At 47.5% G+C, this 22,015-nt stretch overlaps 1 protein-coding gene across 1 annotated transcript in view; it reads left to right on the forward strand.

Annotated features, from left to right (window-relative positions):
* The first annotated feature begins 268 nt into the window (after positions 1 to 268).
* PARP6 (poly(ADP-ribose) polymerase family member 6) overlaps positions 269 to 22,015 on the forward strand; it is a 73,676-nt gene continuing 51,929 nt past the window's right edge. The window contains exons 1-7 of the mRNA XM_060260188.1: positions 269 to 537; positions 3,617 to 3,694; positions 4,333 to 4,427; positions 9,681 to 9,741; positions 16,865 to 16,955; positions 19,678 to 19,744; positions 21,439 to 21,588. Of these exons, the coding sequence (XP_060116171.1) occupies positions 535 to 537; positions 3,617 to 3,694; positions 4,333 to 4,427; positions 9,681 to 9,741; positions 16,865 to 16,955; positions 19,678 to 19,744; positions 21,439 to 21,588 (545 nt within the window). The 5' untranslated portion in view covers positions 269 to 534. The remainder of the gene's footprint in view (positions 538 to 3,616; positions 3,695 to 4,332; positions 4,428 to 9,680; positions 9,742 to 16,864; positions 16,956 to 19,677; positions 19,745 to 21,438; positions 21,589 to 22,015) is intronic.

The raw sequence follows: 22,015 nt of genomic DNA on the forward strand, positions 1-22,015 counted from the left end.
TCTGCAGAGGAACCAATCTCCATAGTCTAGAGATTGGTTGCAATCCCAGAAGAACTCCTGGAAATTGGCAACCCTGTAGAGATGAGATCTGGTCGGGTGAATGTCTTTTACTTTTGATTGCAATTGGAGGCATTTTGGCTGCAAGCTCCGATTGTCCCAGGCGATTCCACGGCGCTGCTGCCATTTGCCAGGTTTACGCTTCCCCGTCTGCAGCGTTGTATTTACTATAGGTTTGAATGGAAATGCCAAAAAATGTCTTGGGTTTCCCTTTCAGCAGGCAGCGTTCCCGATGGCCAATGAGCAGGTGTCTGCATGGCGCTGACGTCACCCACCGTGCTCTCAGCCTGCTAGAGGACAGTGACTCGGTTGCCAGGACGACGGCAGAACATACTCCCCGCGCTGACTCCCCGCCCTGAGATTGAGGCCCTTCCGCCCGCCTGGATGTCTGCCTCCCCGCTCTCTTCTGGCTGGCTGGGAGAATGGAGTGGCGAGGCCTAGCCCTGAAGACGGAGCAACTGTGAACCCACAAAGCAAATGGTGAGTGCGGGGAGGCTGGCAGGGGTAGGCTTGGGGGGCGCATTCGGCCAGGGGCGTCTGGAGAAGCTGCCCTTATGTCCAAAGCCAAGAGATGGATTTGACGTGTAGTGTCGGAAATTGGAGGGAGGGGGCATTTGTTATGCTCGGTGCAAGCATCAAAAAGAGGGGAGACACACGCAGCATCCCGTTGTTGTAAACTTTGGGGTTTGTGGATCTGAATAACTGGCAGCTTGGTTCGATGCTTTAAATCAAGCCCCATCAGTGTTCGTTGAGGAAAGCTCTGAGATCTTTTGATGTGTCTTTGTTTCCTGTGTCTGCTTCAGCAGTCTTGGAAACGGGCGCAGAAAGAGGGGTCAGGAGGTGGAATTCAGCTCTCCTTATCTGGTTGGTAGCACACGATGTCTCTCTGCATTTAGCAGTCTGTCAGCTCAGGAATGGTAACTTCTGCAAGAATTGTTACGGCGTTTGTGTTTGTGTCTGCGGCATGAATGTGTCATGGGAAAAGTTGCTCCGTTCCTATCCTAGTGGTAGGTACTAAGCAGCAGTTATTGAGAATGAAGCCGTTACTAGCAGATTTCTAGCGATTTGGAACTTTTTAATATGGAGACTTTATCGGAATCACCAGAACTGGGAGGGAGGACTGGCTGTAACTCAGGCCCTTCAGAAGGTATGTCTGTAGAGGATCTAGATTCGAATCCAGTACCATCTTAGAGACTAATCAGGTTTTCACGGCTTTCGAAAGTCAAAGCTGCCTTCATCAGGTACTCTCAAAAACTCATATGCTGAAAATCTCATTGGTTTCGAAGATGCACTCACAAAGAGGGGGGCAATGAAACTAAACCAACCATGCGAAAACCTCCAAAGGAAGTTCAGAAAACTAGGAAGAGGCCAAAAGTTAAAAACATCGATAGTTATAGACAAAAGTACACGTTTATTTTAAAAACATATAAAAATCTTGAAGGGGCCCAAATAAAACCTCATAAAGTAATCAAAGTGTTAATTTATAAGAAGAACCAAATATGACTTATAGCCAGCTTCAAGAAGGGATTGGTTCAACATATGGAGCAAAGGTCCATCAGTGGCTGTTAGTCACGTTGTATTGTTGGAACTCTCTATATGGGGCAAGTGATGCTCTGTATTTTTGGTGCTTGGGGGGGGGCAACAGTGGGAGGACTTCTAGTGTCCTGGCCCCACTGATGGACCTCCTGATGGCACCTGGTTTTTTTGGCCACTGTGTGACACAGAGTGTTGGACTGGATGGGCCACTGGCTTGATCCAACATGGCTTCTCTTATGTTCTTATGACTTGCTGCGTTTCAGCCCAGGAGAGCCTCCTTTGGAGGTCAAATAGTACAGAATATAACATACAACAAAGTCCCTGTTCTACGGGTAAGAAGGGCTTTTTTTTTTTTTTCCTGAGCAGGAACGCACAGGAACGTTGTTCTGGCTGGCTTGGCAACAGGAGGTGTGGCCTAATATGCCAATGAGCTCCTGCTAGGCTTTTTCTACAAAAAAGCCCTGAGTGAAACAATGGTAATATATGGGGAGGTGGCCTAATATGCAAATACATTCCTGCTGAGCTTTTGAAAAGCCCTGCTTGTAAGGCAGCAAACAATTGATATTGGACCCAAAACAGAATGTTCCAATTTGGAATTGAATGAGACAAAATCATTTCTTTTGGAGGGGAGGGGCACAAATGCATCTGGCCTTGTGTCAGTAGCAATTACATCTGCTGGAGGCAGTAATATTGCCAATGTATACTTTCCAGTTTAGGTCCTAAGAGTACAAGTAAAATCCCCCCAATCAGGGCCAATGTGACATCAATATGTATTTCTAAGTTGCTTCTGGGCTCGTATACCGGGGTGGCCGAACATGCTTAATGTAAGAGCCACATAGAATAAACATCAGATGTTTGAGAGCCACAAGACATGAAACATCAGATGTTTGAGAGCTGCAAGACAGGAAGGAAAGAAGGCAGGCAGGCAGGCTGGAAGGCAAATAGATGGAGGAGGGAGGGAGAGGTGAAAAGAAAGCAACTTTAAATGCGGTCTCCATGCATCTGGCTGGCTTGAAGAAGCGATTTAAAGAGAGAAATGCGTTCTTGATGCTGGCCGATGGGGCAGCGGGGGCTTTGAGAGCCACGCAATGTGTGAAAGAGCCACCTGTGGCTCCTGAGCCGCAGTTTGGCCCCCTCTGCTATAGACTAACACACCTACCCTCTGAAGTGATGCCCATTCCCATTTTCTTTTCTGCCACAACCGGATGGCCACAGTTTGATTGCAGAGCCACGGAGAGAGCCGGTTGGGCCGGCAAGAGCAAAGGATGGGCAGAGAGGAGGAAAGCCAGTCAGGTTATTTCACTCTGGAGCAAAGGCCTCCTCTGGGACAAAGGGCTGCTTGAGAAAAAAGGGAGTAGAAGCAGAGAAACTGGAACTGGGAGTGATTGGGGAAGAGCAACAGAAGGCCCCTGCTGAAGGAGGTAAAGGAGGCAGCTGGCCGGGATGTTGGGAAGGAAGTGGGCACCATGTTGGGGGCTCCTACTGTACATCATCATTTCTCAAACAGAAGTCTTTTGGAGCAGGTGAGAGAGTGAACCATGACCAAAACCTTATGTACTCTCTGGACCCATAGCCGATATGGTCTTCAAGTCTGACCCAAGGTTTTACCTTCCCCAGTGAAGACCAGCCATTTTTAAAATAAGTTATACAGCTGTTTAAGAACACAAAAGAAGCCATGTTGGATCACTCCAGTAGCGCATCCATTCCAACTCTGTCATACAGTGGCCGAAAAACCCAGGCGCCATTAGAAGGTCCACCAGCGGGGCCAGGACACTAGAAGCCCTCCCACTGTTGCCCCCCCTCCCAAGCACCAAGAGCACAGAGCATCACAGAATGCCAACAACATGCTGTGACTAATAGCTACTGATGGACCTCTGCTCCATATGTTTATCCAATCCCCTCTTGAAGCTGCCTATGCTTGTAGCCGCCACCACCTCCTGTTGCAGTTTCTACGTCACTGTGGCATTTGCCAACTGTAGTCACACACACACACACACCCCGGTATCCTTTTCTTGTCTTTTAGGACATCAAAGGCCAGTATTGGACTGATGATGATTCTGATGGAGACAACGAGTCGGAAGAATTCCTGTACGGAGTACAGGTGAGGGGCTTGGTATCCCTGGAATGCAAAAATAGCTTGGAATTTACTTGCCTGGCCATGGCAGGGTGGGGTAAAATTCTGGAGAGTTTTGGGATGAGCAATGCGGCTGTGTTCAAAGGAGTGTGCGGTCAAAACTCAGACTGAATACCCTTTGTTAATATCCTTACGTGCGGTCCAAATTTAGAAGTTAGGGGCATTCGGAAATAATCTGAGACCGTCTTTAACCCTTGGCATTCTAGTATTTCACCAAGGTTGTTTCGGTCCAGCGAAGGGAAGTAGGAGAGGATGAATGGGTAGATAATGTAAGTGAGAGAGACGTTAACCAACCAGCAGAATGTATCAGTGTTGCAACCAAAGAGGACTGAACTAATATGTTCCTGTGCTCTTCAGCCATTGTCAAGGAGGGCTTTTTGGATCCTAAAGAAGCAGTGCTGCTGTTTCCCAACCAGTGCAGAATACTTTTCTTGCAGAGACTGTGCGTTTAGAGGCTTGCGTTGCAATTGCAGGCTGCTACTGGAGTGGCGGAGGAAGGGGCACCTGGAGGTTTATTCTGCCAAAGTCAGCCTGATCCCCCTCAGTACGTAATTCATGGGGAGTTCTGTATCCCTTCTGCAGTTTCTGCGTGTGTGTTTCCTCAGGGGACCTGCGCGGCAGACCTGTATCGCCACCCTCAGTTGGACGCAGACATTGAAGCAGTGAAAGAGCTGTACAGCGAGAATTCTGTGTCAGTCCGGTGAGTACCAGGGGTCTATAGATAATGTAAGTGAGAGGGACATTAACCAACCAGCAGAATGTATCAATGTTGCAACCAAAGAGGACTGAACTAATATGTTCCTGTGCTCTTCAGCCATTGTCAAGGAGGGCTTTTTGGATCCTAAAGAAGCAGTGCTGCTGTTTCCTACCAGTGCAGAATACTTTCTTGCAGACACTGTGCGTTTAGAGGCTTGTGTTGCAATTGCAGGCTGCTACTGGAGTGGCGGAGGAAGGGGCACCTGGAGGTTTATTTTCCCAAAGTCAGCCTGATCCCCTTCCACATTCAGAGGCACTAAGTCTTTGAATCCCAGAGCCAGGAGGCAACATCAAGGGAAGGCCTTGGCCTCTATGTTCTGTTGTCAGCCCCTGTGTGGGACAGGATGCTGGACTAGATAGACCACTGGTCTGATCCAGCAGGGCTGTTCTGATGTTTTTAGGAAGGCCTCAGCCTCTATACCCTTTTGTTGGCCCTCCAGAGGAACTGGTTGACCCCTGTGTGAAACAGGATGCTGGACTGGATGGACCACTGGTCTGATCCAGCAGGGCTGTTCTGATGTTCTTCTGAGAGGTGTTCTGATGTTCTTATGAAGGCCTTGGCCTCTATGCCCTGTTGTTGGCCCTCCAGAGGAACTGGCTGGCCACTGTGCGAGACAGGATGCTGACTAGGTGGACCACTGGTTTGATCTAGCAGGGCTGTTCTGATGTTCTTATGAAGGCCTTGGTCTCTCTGGCCCATGGTTGGCCCTCCAGAAGAACTGGTTGGCCACTGTGTGAGAGGGGATGCTGGACTAGATGGACCACTGCTCTGATCCAGCAGGGCTCTTCTGATGTTCTTCTGAGAGGTGTTTTCACTTGTGTGTATGTGGGGTGGGGAGGATACTGGGGAGATCCAGTCCATCTCCCCCTTCCTGGGACTGGCTGCGCAATCCCCACATTGGAGCCAGTAGCTTAAAGGGCCAGATCATTCTCTGGGAACTCCAGTCGTGGAAAGCCGCCAGTTAACCCTGAAATGCATAGGCCCAAGCTCAAAAGTACTGGGGCCACGTCTGTTGAGCCCTGTTCCATTCACATATAAACCATCAGAACGGGTGGGTCTACTTTTAGTGAGAAAAAGGCCATCTGGAAGAGGGGAGCGAAGCTCTTCTTTCTCCCCTCCTCCCCCAGCTGGCCCTTTTGTCTTCCCCCAACTTCTTCACTTCCAGGATCAGAAAACGGGCTTGGAGTAATTCTTCCCTTGTACATTTTTATCCTCCCCGTATGCCAAGGAGCTCAGCGTAACATAGATATGTTATCTTAAATTTTAAAAACATCCTCACAGCAGCCGTGCCCTCAGAGTCTCAGAGCGGCTTACAATCACCTTCCCGTCCTCTCCCCACGACAGGCACCCTGTGAGGTGGATGGGGCTGAGAGAGCTCTGAGAGAACTGCTCTGGAGAGAACAGCTCTGAGAGAACTGTGACTGACCCAAGGGCACCCAGCTGGCTGCATGTGAAAGAAGAAGAGGAGATTGGATTTATACCCTGCCCTACACTCAGACCATCTTACGGTCTCCTTTCCCTTCCTCTCCCCGCAACAGTGGAACAGGCTTCCTCAGGAGGTGGTGGGCTCTCCTTCCTTGGAGGTTTTTAAACAGAGGTTAGATGGCCATCTGACAGCAATGAAGATCCTGTGAATTTAGGGGGAGATATTTGAGAGCCTTGTGGCGCAGAGTGGTAAAGCTGCAGTACTGCAGTCAGAGCCCTCTGCTCGCGACCTGAGTTCGATCCCAGCGGAAGCTGGGTTTTCAGGTAGCCGGCTCCGAGTTGACTCAGCCTTCCATCCTTCTGAGGTCGGTAAAATGAGTACCCAGCTTGCTTGGGGGGAAGTGTAAAAGACTGGGGAAGGCAATGGCAAACCGTAAAAAGTCTGCTGTGAAAACGTTGTGAAAGCAACGTCACCCCAGAGTCGGAAACGACTGGTGCTTGGACAGGGGACTACCTTTACCTTTTTATTTGTGAGTTTCCTGCATTGTGCAGGGGGTTGGACTAGATGACCCTGGAGGTCTCTCCCCATTCTGTGAGTCCATGAACAGACACCCTGTGAGGCAGGCAGACCTGAGAGAGCTCTTGAGAGAACTGTGACTGACCCAAGGTCCCCCAGATGGCTGCGTGTGGCGGAGGAGCAGGGAATCAAACTCGGTTCTCCTGATTAGTGTCTGCCTCTCCTCACCACTACACCACACTGGCCCTGCAGATGGACTAACCCCAGCTACTCATCTTGATCTGTGCAGCACATCTTCCTTTGCTCAGTCGCACCCATGTCCCTTCCTCTCCCAAAAAGACAGTGTGTGGAGCATTTCTTTGGGATCAGAGCATTCGGGAAGCCCTCCTTGGCATCGCACACAAAGCCGCCTTAGTGCTTCGGCAGCAGAAGAGCCCTTCCTTCCTTCCCTCCGTCTAAATCAAGTCGCTTCGAAAGAACAACGCAGTCGTTTTTTTTCCAGGGGCATTGCTTCGGTTCCTGCAAAGAGCCTTTCGCAGGCTGTGCGTGCGCATTGCTGGGCTCCGACTGCCGTGGGGCAAATTACCTCTCCCCCCTGCCTTCTGAAGCAGAAACGCCAATTAGCAAGAGCAGATGCAGTAGGGAGGCTGCGCCTGGAGAGAGAAGCCGGGGGTGGTTTGCAGCTGGCGCACTGAGGTGGAAACCTCATGGGCCATGTGCATGTACCCCATCAGAGCTGAGTGCAGAGCTGTGGCGACCATGCCAAATGGATGTATCGGGGGTTCTCTTTGTACAGGAGGGGCTGTGCATTGGGAGTCCGGCCTTAAGCTGAGCAGAAACCATAAGAACATAAAAGAGGCAATGTTGGATCAGGCCAGTGGCCCACCCAGTCCAACACTCCCGTGTCACACAGTGGCCCAAAACCCCAGGTGCCATCAGGAGGTCCATCAGTGGGGCCAGGACACTAGAAGTCCTCCCACTGTTGCCCGCTCCCCCCCAAGTACCAAGAATACAGAGCACCACTGCCCCAGTGGCTAATAGCTACTGATGGACCTCTGCTCCATATGCTTATCCTGTTCCCTTTTGAAGCCATCTATGCTTGTAGCTGCTGTCACCACCTCCTGTGGCAGTGAATTCCATGCGTTGATCACCCTTTGGGTGAAGAAGTACTTCCTTTTATCCTTTTTAACCCAACTGCTCAGCAATTTCATGGAGTGCCCATGAGTTCTTGTATTGTGAGAAAGGGAGAAAAGTACTTCTTTCTCTATCTTTCTTGCCCCATGCATAATCTTATAAACCTCTATCATGTCACCTCTCAGTCATCTTTTCTCCAAGCCAAAGAGCCCCAAGCACTTTAACTTTTTTTCCTAGGGAAAGCGTTCCAACTCTTTAATCATTCTAGTTGCCCCTTTCTGAACTTTTCCCAATGCCATAATATGTATATTTTGAGGTGTGGTGACCAGAATTGTACATAGTACTCCAACTGAGGCCACACCATGGATTTATACAGAGTCATTATGATACAGTAAGAGCCCCGTGGCGCAGAGTGGTAAAGCTGCAGTACTGCAGTCCTAAGCTCTGCTCACAACCAGAATCATAGAGCTGGAAGGGACCTCCAGGGTCATCTAGTCCAACCTCCTGCACAATGCAGGAAATTCACAAACTCCTCCCCCTAAATTCACAGGATCTTCATTGCTGTCAGATGGCCATCTAGCCTCTGTTTAAAAACCTCCTAGGAAGGAGAGCCCACCACCTCCCGAGGAAGCCTGTTCCACTGAGGAATCGCTCTGTCAGGAAGTTCTTCCTGATGTTGAGCCGGAAACTCTTTTGATTTAATTTCAACCCATTGGTTCTGGTCCTACCTTCTGGGGCCACAGAAAACAATTCCACACCATCCTCTATATGACAACCCTGAGTTCTGATTCTGAGTTCGATCCCGGTAGAAGCTGGGTTCAGGTAGCCGGCTGGAGGTTGACTCAGCCTTCCATCCTTCTGAGGTCGGTCAGATGAGTACCCAGCTTGCTGGAGGGAAGGTGTAGATGACTGGGGAAGGCAGTGGCAAAGCACCTCGTAAAAAGTCTGCCATGAAAACGTCGTGATGTGACATCGCCCCAGAGTTGGAAACAACTGGTGCTTGCACAAGAGATGATCTTTACCTGTTTTATTGTGTTACTGGCTGATTTGTTTTCAGTTCCCTTCCTAACAATTCCTAGCATAGCATTGGCCTTTTTTATTGCAGTCGCACACTGTCTTGACATTTTCAGTGAGTCGTCTACCACGACTCCACGATCTCCCTCTCGGTCAGTCTGCGCCATGGAGGAAGGTGTTCATTTAAAAGAAAGACCCAGGTCTCCTGTGGGTCACGGTCAAGGGATCATGTTGGGTAAGCCAACGGGTTTTTGCCCTGCAGACTCGATTTTGGAAAGACTTTGGATGTGCCGGGAGGCATCCTAAGGGCTTCGGGGATCCCTGGGGCAGGGACTGCAAAGAGTGGCAAGAGCCCTTCCCCTTAAGTCCTTCCAAAAGGCAGCAGAAAAGGGCTCAAGATCCAGCAGGTAAAGCCACCTGGCCCACCTGGAGGTCCCGATAGCTGCTTTGAAGACCAGAAGGGACAAAGGTTTCTGGTGATGGATCAGCAGTTTCCTGCATCAGGAATACAGAGAGAGTGCGTGGGATCACAGTGTATATACCTTGGAGAAATCAGACACTTGGAACCCGCAGCTGTCCCTGCAGCAATCCCTCATTGGAATGTTTCTGTCTCTCCTGGCAGGAAATGTCAGAGTGGTATGAATCTGCAGGGCTTTGTTTTTTTGTAGCAGGAGTTCCTTTGCATATTAAGCCGCACCCTCCTTGATGTAGCCAATCCTCCAAGAGTTTACAGGACTTTTCTTACAGGGCCTACTGTAAGCTCCAGGAGGAGTGGCTACATCAGGGGGTTGTGGCCTAATATGCAAAGGAGTTCCTGCTACAAAAATAGCCCTGTGCATCTGTAAAGTCATCTGCCTATTCCTGTTTTAGGGGGAACAGCTAAATCAGAACTGCAGTAATAAAAATCATTTTAGTAACAGTTGATCTCTGTATACGGTAATAAAAAGCTGGACCTGTTCTGTGGCAAGTTGCGTTTGCCATATTCGGTAGGATTATGCCGTTCTGGAATAAGGGCATATGGTAGCCTTGCTGGAAAACTGTCCTTCTGCAGCTCTCATTCTTTCTCTCACCGGCCTTCTGCTAATCCTTTCTCCTTTCCTCCACAGAGAATATGGGACCATTGACGACGTGGATATTGACCTGCATATCAATATCGGCTTTCTAGATGTGAGTAATGAACATATGCTGGCGTGCGAGGAGGTGTATGTGCTTGTATTTGCTCAGTTCGTCCAAAAATTTGTAACCCAGAAATCTGAGAGACCCTCATCTTTAGGGCCACTAGATTGGCTAGAAATTCTCAAGCTTCCTTAGCAAATTTCAGTAACGGGGCAGTAATGTTACGTCCCTGGGGCTGTGGCTCAGTAGTAGATCACAGGTTCGAATGCTGACATTTCCAGTTACAGGGGTCAGACAGCAGGATTAATTAATTAATTAGTTTTTTGGCTGCCACTCACTCAAAAGATCTCGTGGCGACTCACAACACTAAAACTAATAAGGTGAAAACAACCTAAACACAAATTACACATATGAAATATTAACACATTCAAATATGTGGTGATTATCAGACTGCTATTAAAACAGCCACCCTCTAAAGCAGGGGTGTCAGACATGTGGCCTGGGGGCCGAATCAGGCCCTCGAAGGGCTCCTATCAGGTCCCCGAGCAACTGGCTCTTGTCTGCTTCCTTCTCCCTCTCTCTTGCTTCCTTCTGCATCTCAGCGTGCTTTGCAAGGCTTGCTCAGTTGCACTGGAGCTACAGAGCAAAGCCTCTATTTTCTCCATTGGCTGAGGCCCCTCCCTTGGGGAGGAAGAGCTTGCTTTGCCAGGCTCTCTCAATCGCACAGCAGTTCTTTAAAAAAAATCTTTAATTGTGTCTGTGTCCTTTATAAAGTTTATATCCCTGCTATTTAATCTTAAATATTTAATCTTAAATCTTATATCCCTCTATTTAATCTTAAATAGGCATGCACATGGCCCAGCCCAACACGGCCCGGCCAGACAAGGTCTCACTTACATCAGATCCAGCTCTCATAACAAATGAGTTTGACACCCCTGCTCTAAAGGCCAACTTAAACAATTCAGCCTTGCATGCCCTGCAGAAACTAAGCAAGTCTGGCAGGGCATGGGCGTTGAATCTGCAGTTCCCTACATCAGGAATACAGAGAGAGTGGGGTGTTGTCTGAGTGGATTCTGCAGGGTAGGGGCCACAACTGAAAAGTCCCTTCCTCTTGCGATAGAGGTCCCTGGCTTAGTGGTAGAATATCTGGTTGGCATGCAGAAGGTCCCAGATTCAATCCCTGGAGCCTCCCATTACAGGGATCTGGCAGTAGGCCATGAGAAAGACATTGACCTGAGATTGTGGTTCAGTGACAGAGCATCTGCTTTGCATGGTGAAGGTCTTGGGTTCAGTCCCTGGCATCTTTTGTTACAAAGATCAGGGAGTAGATAATGGGAGAGGCCTGTACCCAAGACCCTTGAGAAAAAGGTCATAAGACTTCTGGGTTCATCCTCGATAGAATGCTCTGCTCTTATGGCTAAGGGATGTGGAAAGAAGGAACAATATAATGGATGCCATTATCATATAATAATATAATGGATGCCCCTTGGCGCAGAGTGGTAAACTGCAGTACTGCAGTCCAAGCTTTGCTCATGACCTGAGTTCGATCCCGGCGGAAGCTGGGTTCAGGTAGCTGACTCAAGGTTGACTCAGCCTTCCATCCTTCCGAGGTCAGTAAAATGAGTACCCAGCTTGCTGGGGGGAAAGTGTAGATGACTGGGGAAGGCAATGGCAAATCATCCTGTAAAAAGTCTGCCATGAAAACATCGTGAAGTGACGTCACGCCAGAGTTGGAAACAATTGGTGCTTGCACAGGGGACTACCATTACCTATTTACCTTTTACATCAAACTTAAAACACAAAACTAGTAGTTGATCTAATGCCTGTTCTTTCTGTTGCAGAGAAGCCTGTAGATCAGTATATTTCTTTATAGTTTATTTATCACATTTCTAACCCACCTTTTCCCGAGGAACTCACAGTTCTGTCCTCCGTCTTATCCTAACAGTAGCCCTGTAAGGTAGGATAGGCTGAAAGAAAGAGTGATTGGCCCAAGATCACTCAGTGGTTGAGTGGGAATTTGAACCTGGCCCTACTAGGCCCCAGTGTGCTAACCAGCATCCTACAATGACTGCAGGTAGTCGAATACGTATGGCTTAAAGTCTAAGAAATGAGACTAACTTGAAAATTAGGATGCTTTTGGGTCTAAGACACAAGGATAATATATGTGATGTCCTGACTTGGATGGCACACGCTAGCTTGATTTTGTCAGATCTCAGAAGCAAAGCATAAAAACATAATAGAAGCCATGTTGGATCAGACCAATGGTTCATCCAGTCCAATATTCTGTGCTACACAGTGGCCAAAACACAGGGGCCATCAGCAGGGCCAGAATTCTAGAAGCCCTCCCACTGTTGCTCCCCTCCAGCACCAAGAATACAGAGCATCACTTGCATCACTTGCCTCAGACAGAGAGTTCCTATACCTTATGGCTAAGAGCCACCGATGGACCTCTGCTCCAGATGTTTCTCCAGTCCCCTCTTGAAGCTGTCTATGCTTGCAGCCGCCACCACTCCTTGCAGCAGTAAATTCCATGTGTTAATTCCTCTTTGGGTGAAGAAAGACGTCTTTTTATCTATTCTAAGCCCACTTCTCATCGATTCCATTGAGTACCGAGTCCTTGTATTGTGAGCAAAGTACTTCTTTCTCTACCTTATTTATCCCATGCATATTTTGTAAACCTGCATCATGTCACCCCTCAGCCATTGTTTTTCCAAGCTAAAGAGCCCTCCTAGCCTCTTTAACCTTTCTTCATAGGGAAGATGCTCTATTTTCTTAATCATTTTAGTTGCCCCTTTTCTGCATCTTTTACAATGCTGTAACATCTTTTTGGAAGTGCGGGGTTGGCCTGGGCAATACATGGCTGGAACATCACCAAGGAAGGCCCAGGGTTGCTATGCAGAGGCAGTAGAAAAGAGCAAGAGACCAGGAGCACCTGTAAGAAGAAGATGATATTGGATTCATATCCCGCCCTATACTCTGGATCTCGGAGTGGTCACAATCTCCTTTTCCTTCCCCCTCCCCGCAACAGACACCCTGTGAGGTGGGTGGGGCTGGGAGAGCTCTCCCAGAAGCTGTCCTTTCAAGGACAACTCCTACAAGAGCTGTGGCTGACCCAAGGCCATTCCAGCAGGTGCAAGTGGAGGAGTGGGGAATCAAACTCTGTTCTCCCAGATAAGAGTCTGCACACTTCACCACGACACCAGACTGGCTCTCAAAGTCTTAAAGTCTATCAAAGTTTGTGGCAGGGGAGGACATTTTGCGAGTCACTAGACACAAGCAGTGACTCACAAAAGCTCTTCCCCTGCCACAAGTTTTGCTAGTCTTCAAGGTGCTACTATGCTCTTGCTGTTTTCTGCTGCTACAGCTGCCCATCTTGATCTAGGCAGAGGCAGGCAATAGCAAACCACCTCTGAACATCTGCCTTGGAAACCCTGCAGCAGGGGTGGCCAGACAGCAGCTTGCGGGCCACGTGTGGCTCTTTCAGACATATTGTGTGGCTCTCGAAGCCCCCACCGTCCCATCAGCCAGCATGGAGAAGGCATTTGTCTCTTTAAATCACTTCTCCAAGTCAATCCAGCCAGCAGCTTGGAGAAGGCATTTAAAGTTAAAGTTGCTTTATTTCCACCTCCCTTCCTCCTCCCATCTATTTGCTTTCCTTCCTTCCTTCCTTCCTTCCTTCCTTCCTTCCTTCCTTCCTTCCTTCCTTCCTTCCTTCCTTCCTTCCTTCCTTCCTTCCTTCCTTCCTTCCTTGTGGCTCTTAAACATCTGATGTTCGTGTCTTGCAGCTCTCAGACATCTGATATTTATTCTATTTGGCTCATTACAAGTTTGCCCTCCCCACCACAGGGTCACCATAATTCGGCTGTGAGTTGATGGCTCCACCGCAGATATATCTGTGGGATGACATTTCAGGACCACGGACAGCTCATATTATTCCACGGGATAGGAAAGATTTGGATCTTGCTATTTTGTCTTTGGTTTTTAGCTGGGGATGTTTTAATTATTATTGTGAGCTGTGTCAAGCCAAGAGGAAAGGTGGGATATAAATTATATATGTGATAAATAGAGTCCCTTTATACTCAAGATCCCTTGATAACCAATATGATTCTGTTGAATGATCTTACATGGAGACTGATTCTGCTGCAGCTTCCAATTTCTGGAATCTCCTCCCCAAAGTTGACCGATTTCCCATTAGCCTTGTGCCGCTCTCACACTCCTCTTCTCCACGGGGCTTCCGTCGGATTTCACACTATCTGGCCCAGGGCTCCAACTAGCTTTGCCTTTTTCACGCGGCAAACAGAAACTGATTTTTAGAGGCTCTTGTTTGCTGCTCGAAAGAGGCAGAGCGACTTGCAGCCCTGGGGCAGATAGTGTGAAATTTGACAGAAGCCCCACGGAGGACACTAGCATAAGGTTAGTGGGGGATTGGTCCTTCATTCTTACTGTCGCTCTAAGGGCAGGCCAAGTTTTTGTTTTTCTTTTTCAGTGTGTCTTTGGCAGTTGACTTTGAGGTTCTTTGCTCTCCCAGGATTATTGAATTGGCTTTGCTGCTGTCATTTTAAATGCCAGTTTTGCAGATTTAGGTGGTCATAAATGTTGTGCACTGCATTGAAGTCTGCTGGAAATAAAGGCAGTAGACATTATAATATGTACCACCCACAGGGAAATAAAACTGGGTCATATAAATTAGAGAGTCATCTGCTAATAGGAGTATAATACATATATAGCATAAGTAAAATATATACATACAACAAACACTCCCATTTTTAAAAATCTGGATTGCAGAATTACAGAATACAGTTTAGAAAACTGTTGTGATTCAGACGGTAAGTAGAATTCCAAAACTGAGGAACGCTGCAACAAAATAATGAGGAAAGATTAAAGGAGGCTGGGTATGTTTAACCTGGAGATGAGATGACTTAGAGGTGATATGATGACCATCTTCATGTATTTTTAAATCCATAGTGTTTCATTGAAGAATGGCATACAACTGATTAAATTATCATATGTAATCAAAAGAAACAGCATATATATATATAAACTTCAAATAATATTTAAAGTAAATTATTACAACCCCTCTAAAAATATCTACAGTATATAACTTATTTCTCTTTACTTATGAAAAGTACTAAATGGTAACTGTTCAGTTCTTCAGAATTAACATATTATATATGGTCTTATATTTAAACTATGTTCTCCTTCCCCCCCCCTTTACTTTTCAAAGCAATCATTAATTATATTTTAAAACAACCAGCAATAGTTAGTTTCCCAAGATCTCGAAATCTAAAAGTCTTCTGTCTTCTTGTATAAATCTGATAGAAATCTGGAAACTGCGTAGGTCTAGGGGAAGCCCAGAACTGTGGGGTGGGGAAGAATCTTCTGCTCCACATCTTCATGTATTTGAAGGGCTGTCATATAGAGCAGGGGTGGACAATGGTAGCTCTCCAGATGTTTTTTTGCCTACAACTCCCATCAGCCCCAGCCAGCATGGCCAATGGCTGGGGCTGATGGGAGTTGTAGGCAAAAAACGTCTGGAGAGCTACTGTTGGTCACCCCTGATATAGAGGATGGAGCAGAGCTGTTTTCTGTTGCCTCAGAACCATTGGATTGAAATTAAATCAAGGGTGTTTTTGATTTTTAAGCAGAGTTTAGCTCAGGGGTGGCTAACCTTGCTTAATTTAAGAGCCAGAAGAAATGGATGTCAGATGTTTGAGAGCTGCAAGGAAGGAAAGAAGCCAAATAGATAGGGGGAAGGGAAGAAGGGGAAGGTGGAAAGAAAGCAATTTTAACTTTAAATGCATTCTCCATTCTGCCAGCTGGCTTGAAGAAATGTTTTAAAGAGACAAATACCTTCTCCAAGCAGGGCTTGGAGAGCCACACAATATGTGTAAAAGAGCCACATGTGGCTCCCTAGCCACAGCTTGGCCACCCTGTTCTAGATGGTCATGAACGTATGAAGCTGCCTTCTACTGAATCAGACCCTCAGTCCATCGAAGTCAGTATTGCCTACTCAGACTGGCAGCGGCTCTCCAGGGTCTCAAGCTGAAGTTTCTCACGCCTATTTGCCTCGACCCTTTTAGTTGGAGATGCCGGGAATTGAACCTGGGACCTTCTGCTCACCAAGCAGATGCTCTACCACTGAGCCAGCGCTCGATTCTTGTGGTCCTTTCTTACTTGCCAGGGTAATGCTGATCTCCCCCTTGGGGGTCAGGAAGCGATTTCCTTCCAGGCCAGGTTGGCCAGGGATCCTGCAGAGTTTTTTGCCTTCCTCTGGGTATAGAACAGGGGTCACTGCGGGGTGGGCAGTAGTTGTGAATGTTCTGTGTTGCACAGGGGTCTGGCTAGATGACCCTTGAGGTCCCTTTCAGCTCTATGTTATTCTATTTAGTTAATCCACACGTCTTGCTGAGACTCAAAGCAGTGCAAGTCAATAAAAATCAATGATGAAATAACTAATAAGTCATGTACTAGGAATAAGATTACAGAAATCTGAACAAGCATCACATATGACACGATCCAGAGTGCAGATGACACATTAGCTCAGACCAGAACTCAAGGCTTTTTTTTGTAGCAGGAACTCCTTTGCATATTAGGCCACACCTCCCCGATGTTGCCAGTCCCCCAAGAGCTTACAGGGATCTTCTTACAGGGCCTACTGTAAGCTCCAGGAGGATTGGCTACATCAGGGGGTGTGGCCTAATATGCAAAGGAGTTTCTGCTACAGAGAAAGCCCTGCCAGAACTTTTCTCCTGGCGGCATCAGGGACTGAATGAACCCCTGACCTTCTGCGTGCAAAGCAGATGCTCTGCCAGTGAGCCACAGCTCCTCCAAGCCCTAGGCATCATGAGCTTCTTGTTACAAGCAGAAATTACTTTATGTAGAAATACTTTCAGTGAACAATGCGGTGGAGAGACTGCCGAGAGTTGGCAGGGCCCATCTTCTGCACAGGCACCAGTGGCTAGATGTTGTGCAACCCTAGTCTTTCACCTCTTGGATTTTCCTGTCTGTAGAGGAGAATCCAGGAGACGAATTATTGCAGCGGTGCTCTAAACCCATGCCATTCAGATCCCACAGTAGTGATTTCCATCCCATTCTATTCCTGGTCCTTGTCTCTCATCCCCCTGCCCTCCACATCTATCGCACGGCCACGGTGACGGTCCAGTTCTCTTTGCAGGAGGAGGTGGCGACGGCCTGGAAGGTCCTACGGACTGAGCCCATCGTCCTGCGGTTGCGGTTCTCCCTTTCCCAGTACCTGGATGGCCCAGGTGAGTAGCCCCAACGCTGGGCTGTAGAAACCTCCCGGCCTAGGTACCAGCCATGTCTTCAAGGGCAAGATCATACCATCCTCATCATCGTCACCATTTATTTTGTGTGAGTAGCCCCAACACTGGGCTGTAGAAACCTCCCGGCCTAGGTACCAGCCATGTCTTCAAGGGCAAGATCATACCATCCTCATCATCGTCACCATTTATTTTGTGTGGCATGCCTAACAAGTAGACAAAGTACTAAAAGTATATTCAGGGCTTTTTTTGTAGAGAAAAAGCCCAGTGGGAACTTATTTGCATATTAGGCCACACCCCCTGGCATCACCATTGTTTCACAAACGGAGTTTTTCTGGAAGAAGCCCAGCAGGAACTCATTTGCATATTAGGCCACACCCCCTGACAGCACTATTATTTCACACACGGTTTTTTTCTGGAAGAAGCCCAGCAGGAACTTATTTGCATATTAGGCCACATCCCCTGTCATCACTATTGTTTCACAAATGGGTTTTTTTCTGGGGAAAAACCCATCAGGAACTCATTTGCATATTAGGCCACACCCCTGACATCAAAATTGTTTCACAGAGGGCTATATTCAAAATGTAAGAACCCCGTGGTGTAGAGTATAAAAGCTGCAGTACTGCAGTCTGAGCTCCCTGATCATGACCTGAGTTCAATCCCCGGTGGAAACTGGGTTTTCAGGTAGCCGGCTCCAGGTTGACTCAGCCTTCCATCCTTCTGAGGTTGGTAAAAGGAGGACCCAGCTTGCTGGGGGGAAAGTGTAGATGACTGGGGAAGACAATGGCAAACCACCCTGTAAACAGTCTGCCGTGAAAATGTGAAAGCAACGTCACCCCAGAGTCGGAAATGACTGGTGCTTGCACAGGGGACTGCCTTTACCTTTCTATTCAAAATAGAGAATCTATGCTCCCTCAGACTAGCAACCGTGTTTTGCTGAGATAATGATACCCTGCTTAACAGGGATAAATGTAAAGTTCTGCATTTAGGTAGGAAAAATCCAATGCATGGTTATAGGATGGGGGAGACTTGTCTTAGCAGTAGTAAGTGCGAAAAGGATCTAGGGGTCTTAGTGGATCATACGCTGAACATGAGTCAACAGTGTGATGCAGTGGCTAAAAAGGCAAATGCAATTTTGGGCTGTATCAACAGAAGTATAGTGTCCAGATCACGTGATGGTATCGCTTTGCTCTGGTAAGACCTCACCTGGAGTATTGTGTCCAGTTTTGGGCACCACATTTTAAGAAGGATATAGACAAGCTGGAACGGGTCCAGAGGAGGGCGATGACGATGGTGAGGGGGCTGGAGTCAAGTCCTATGAGGAAAGGCTGAAGGAGCTGGGGATGTTTAACCTGTAGAGGAAGTGGCTGAGAGGTGATATGATCACCATCTTCAAATACTTGAAGGATGGTGTGGAATTGTTTTCTGTGGCCCCAGAAGGTAGGACCAGAACCAATGGTTTGAAATTAAATCAAAAGAGTTTCCGGCTCAACATCAGGAAGAACTTCCTGACCGTTAGAGCGATTCCTCAGTGGAACAGGCTTCCTTGGGAAGTGGTGGGCTCTCCTTCCTAGGAGGTTTTTAAACAGAGGCTAGATGGCCATCTGACAGCAATGAAGATCCTGTGAATTTAGAGGGAGGTGTTTGTGAGTTTCCTGCATTGTGCAGGGGGTTGGACTAGATGACCCTGGAGGTCCCTTCCAACTCCATGATTCTGTGAACTTCCTGATGGTTAGAGTGGTTCCTCAGTGGATTAGGCTTTCTCAGGAGGTGGTGGGCTCTCCTTCCTTGGAGGTTTTTAAACAGAGGCTAGATGGCCATCTGACAGCAATGAAGATCCTGTGAATTTTGGGGGAGGTGTTTGTGAGTTTCCTGCATTGCGCAGGGGTTTAGACTAGATGACCCTGGAGGTCCCTTCCAACTCTATGAGTCTATGCTTTTCACCCTGGTTGGGGACCCAAAGCAGCTTATAACATTGTTCTCCCCTCCTTCATTTTATCCTCAATGCACCCCTCCGAGACAGGTGGAGCTGAGCAGAGTGATCCACGCAAGATCATCCAACAAGCTTCCACTGCAGAGTGGAAATTCGACCTTGCATCTCGCAGCGGCTGGCTCTCCCATCTGCTATACCATTTGATCTAAAATGAACGAGAAGGAACAGGGTTGGGGATGGCCTGACCTGGATAGTCTAGGCTAGCCCAATCCTGTCAGATTTCAGAAGCAAAACCAGGTTGTCTCTGGCTAGTATTCAGGTGGGCGACCTCCAAGAAATACCAGGGTTGTGAAGCAAAGGCAGGCAACGGCAAACGCTCTCTGAAACATTTCCTGCCTTAAAAAAAAGTCTCGCTCACCACCTAGTGATACATAGCACTAAATGAGCTAGAACATCTGGCGGTCAGACAGTCTTCAGATCTCCTGGCTGTACTGCACACACTGCCGTCAGAGAATTGGTTAATTGTGGATGGTTGTGGAAAGGGTTGCCTTTGTGTCTGAGGAGGTGAGAAGTACCCCTAAGTAACAAAAACATCCCTCAAAACTAAGGTTAGACTATAGTTGATTCTCATTTGCTCTCCTGCATCTTGCTTTCCTTAAATCCTCTTCTCACGGGGTGTGAGCTGTACGACTACAAAGGTCAAGGGACAAAATGTTATTTTATTTTCGCATGTGTTTAAATATCTTAATAGATTTCTTTGGTCTCGTTCTCCAGAACCGTCTATCGAAGTTTTCCAGCCGTCCAATAAGGAAGGGTTTGGACTGGGCCTTCAGTTGAAAAAGTATGTGGGGCTGAAAATTACACATTTTATCTTGGGTTCAAATAAGGGGTCCAAATCATTACCAACAACTGCAGTCAAAACTCTTTTCTTTATTGTTAGATCAAAATCAAAGGAAGCATCTGTTCTTAAGAATGTTAAAGGTGACGTTGATCATGTTCGGTACTTATAAAAAGTTTTGCATCACGAGAAGGCAGTAACCTATAACCCATGCATGCCTACTAAGCGCTGCACTAACTCTAAGCCAATAGGAAAGCCAGGGCTTTTTTTGTAGCAGGAACTCCTTTACATGTTAGGCCACACACCCCTGATGTAGCCCGTCCTCCAAGAGCTTACAGGGCTCTTCATACAGGGTCTACTGTGAGCTCTTGGAGGATTGGCTACATCAGGGTGTGTGACCTAATATGCAAAGGAGCTCCTGCTACAAAAAAAGCCCTGAGGAAAACTATCTATGCTTACTTCAATGTAGTTTTAAGAATACTGCTACCGTATCTATGGTACGCTACAAGCTGCTGACTACTATACTTAAAAACAACAACCACCAGGATTTGTGTTAAAGGTTAGTTTGAAATAATTTGCCTTATGAGTTGAGGAATGCAGACTTTTGGAAACTTCAGCACAGATAACAGGGCTGGATCATCACTGTGTGAGGCATTCCCCTTAATTCGCCCTTCAGTGGCATGGCTACCCTACGGCTCATTCACCTGTCCCCTTTTTATCCTTCAGGACCAAGAGGTTGAAATTAAATCAGAAGAGTTTTCAGCTAAACGTTAGGAAGAACCAGAGCTTTTTTTGTAGCAGGAACTCCTTTGCATATTAGGCCACACCCCTCTGATGTAGCCAATCCTCCTGGAGCTTACAGCAGGCCCTGTACTAACAGCCCTGTATGCTCTTGGAGGATTGGCTACATCAGGGGTGTGTGGCCTAATATGCAAAGGAGTTCCTGCTACAAAAAAAGCCATGGGAAGAATTTCCTGGCAGTTAGAGGGGTTACTCAGTGGAACAGGCTTCCCCAGGAAGTGACAGGCTCTCTTTCTTTGTAGTTCTTTCTTGGTTTTCTGTTGTAGTCCCATTTAGGACAGTAATGCATGACCCTAGTCCAAGAGTTTCCAGCTCAGTGCCCAGGGGCGCCACAACATCTACCAACACTTTTTCTGGCACCCACTGAGAGGAAGTGGGTGGGGCCAAGTAGGGCTTTTGCCCAGCAAGGGTTCGGATTGGCTATTGGAGAGCTGATTGACTGTGCAGAATTTTTTGAACTCTGCTTCGGTGGCAGCTGCCATCACAGAACAGGGATCTGTACTGTGCTGCTGAAGATCAGTGGCACAGTCATTTTGTGTCTGGCTCCGCCTCTTGTGGCCGCCATTTTGTGGCAGCTGGTTTTATGACTGCACCCACTGTTCTAAATGCCCCCACAGGCTCAAAAAGGTTGGGAGGATCCCTGCCCTGGTCTTTCTCTCTGTTGATTAAAAATGGTGTTCTTTCCTCTCAGATGACCTGTCCCTTCCCTCTCTGTTGTCTCTCCTTTCCCTTCGGTTCTGTCGTCTCCCTCACCTTCAGTTCTCTGCCCAAAGTGCCGTTTCTCTCCTTCCTTCCCGTTGATGCTGCCAAATCTGTTGAGGGGAGCCTTGGAACGAGCAAGAGCTCTGCCAGGTGGGCTTTCCCTAGTCTGCCAACTGCCTTCTGCTTCCCCCTAGGATCCTGGGCCTGTTCACATCTCAGCAATGGAAACACCTCAGCAACGATTTCCTGAAGACCCAGCAGGAGAAGCGGCACAGCTGGTTCAAGGCCAGCGGCACCATCAAGAAGTTCCGGGCCGGCCTCAGCATCTTCTCGCCCATCCCCAAGTACGTCCACCTCGTCCAGTGGGTGGCTTTTCTCTCCATTTGGGGGTTTTTTTGCCCTTCCCCTTGGTTGTTGGCACTCTATATATCAGGGGTGGCCAGTGGTAGCTCTCCAGATGTTTTTTGCTTGCAACTCCCATCAGCCCCAGCCAGCATGACTGATGGCTGGGCTGATGGGAGTTATAGGCAAAAAACATCTATAGAGATAGTTGGCCACCCCTGATATATATATTATATACTATGTAATATACTATATATTATATTATATTATATTATATTATATTATATTATATTATTATATTATATTATATTATATTATATTATATTATATTATATTATATTATATTATATTATATACTATAGTGCCCCTTAAGAGCCTGTGACGCAGAGTGGTAAAGCTGCAGTACTGCAGTCCTAAGCTCTGCTCATG

Source organism: Heteronotia binoei, chromosome 19, assembly GCF_032191835.1.
Source record: "Heteronotia binoei isolate CCM8104 ecotype False Entrance Well chromosome 19, APGP_CSIRO_Hbin_v1, whole genome shotgun sequence".
Classification (NCBI taxonomy): domain Eukaryota; kingdom Metazoa; phylum Chordata; class Lepidosauria; order Squamata; family Gekkonidae; genus Heteronotia; species Heteronotia binoei.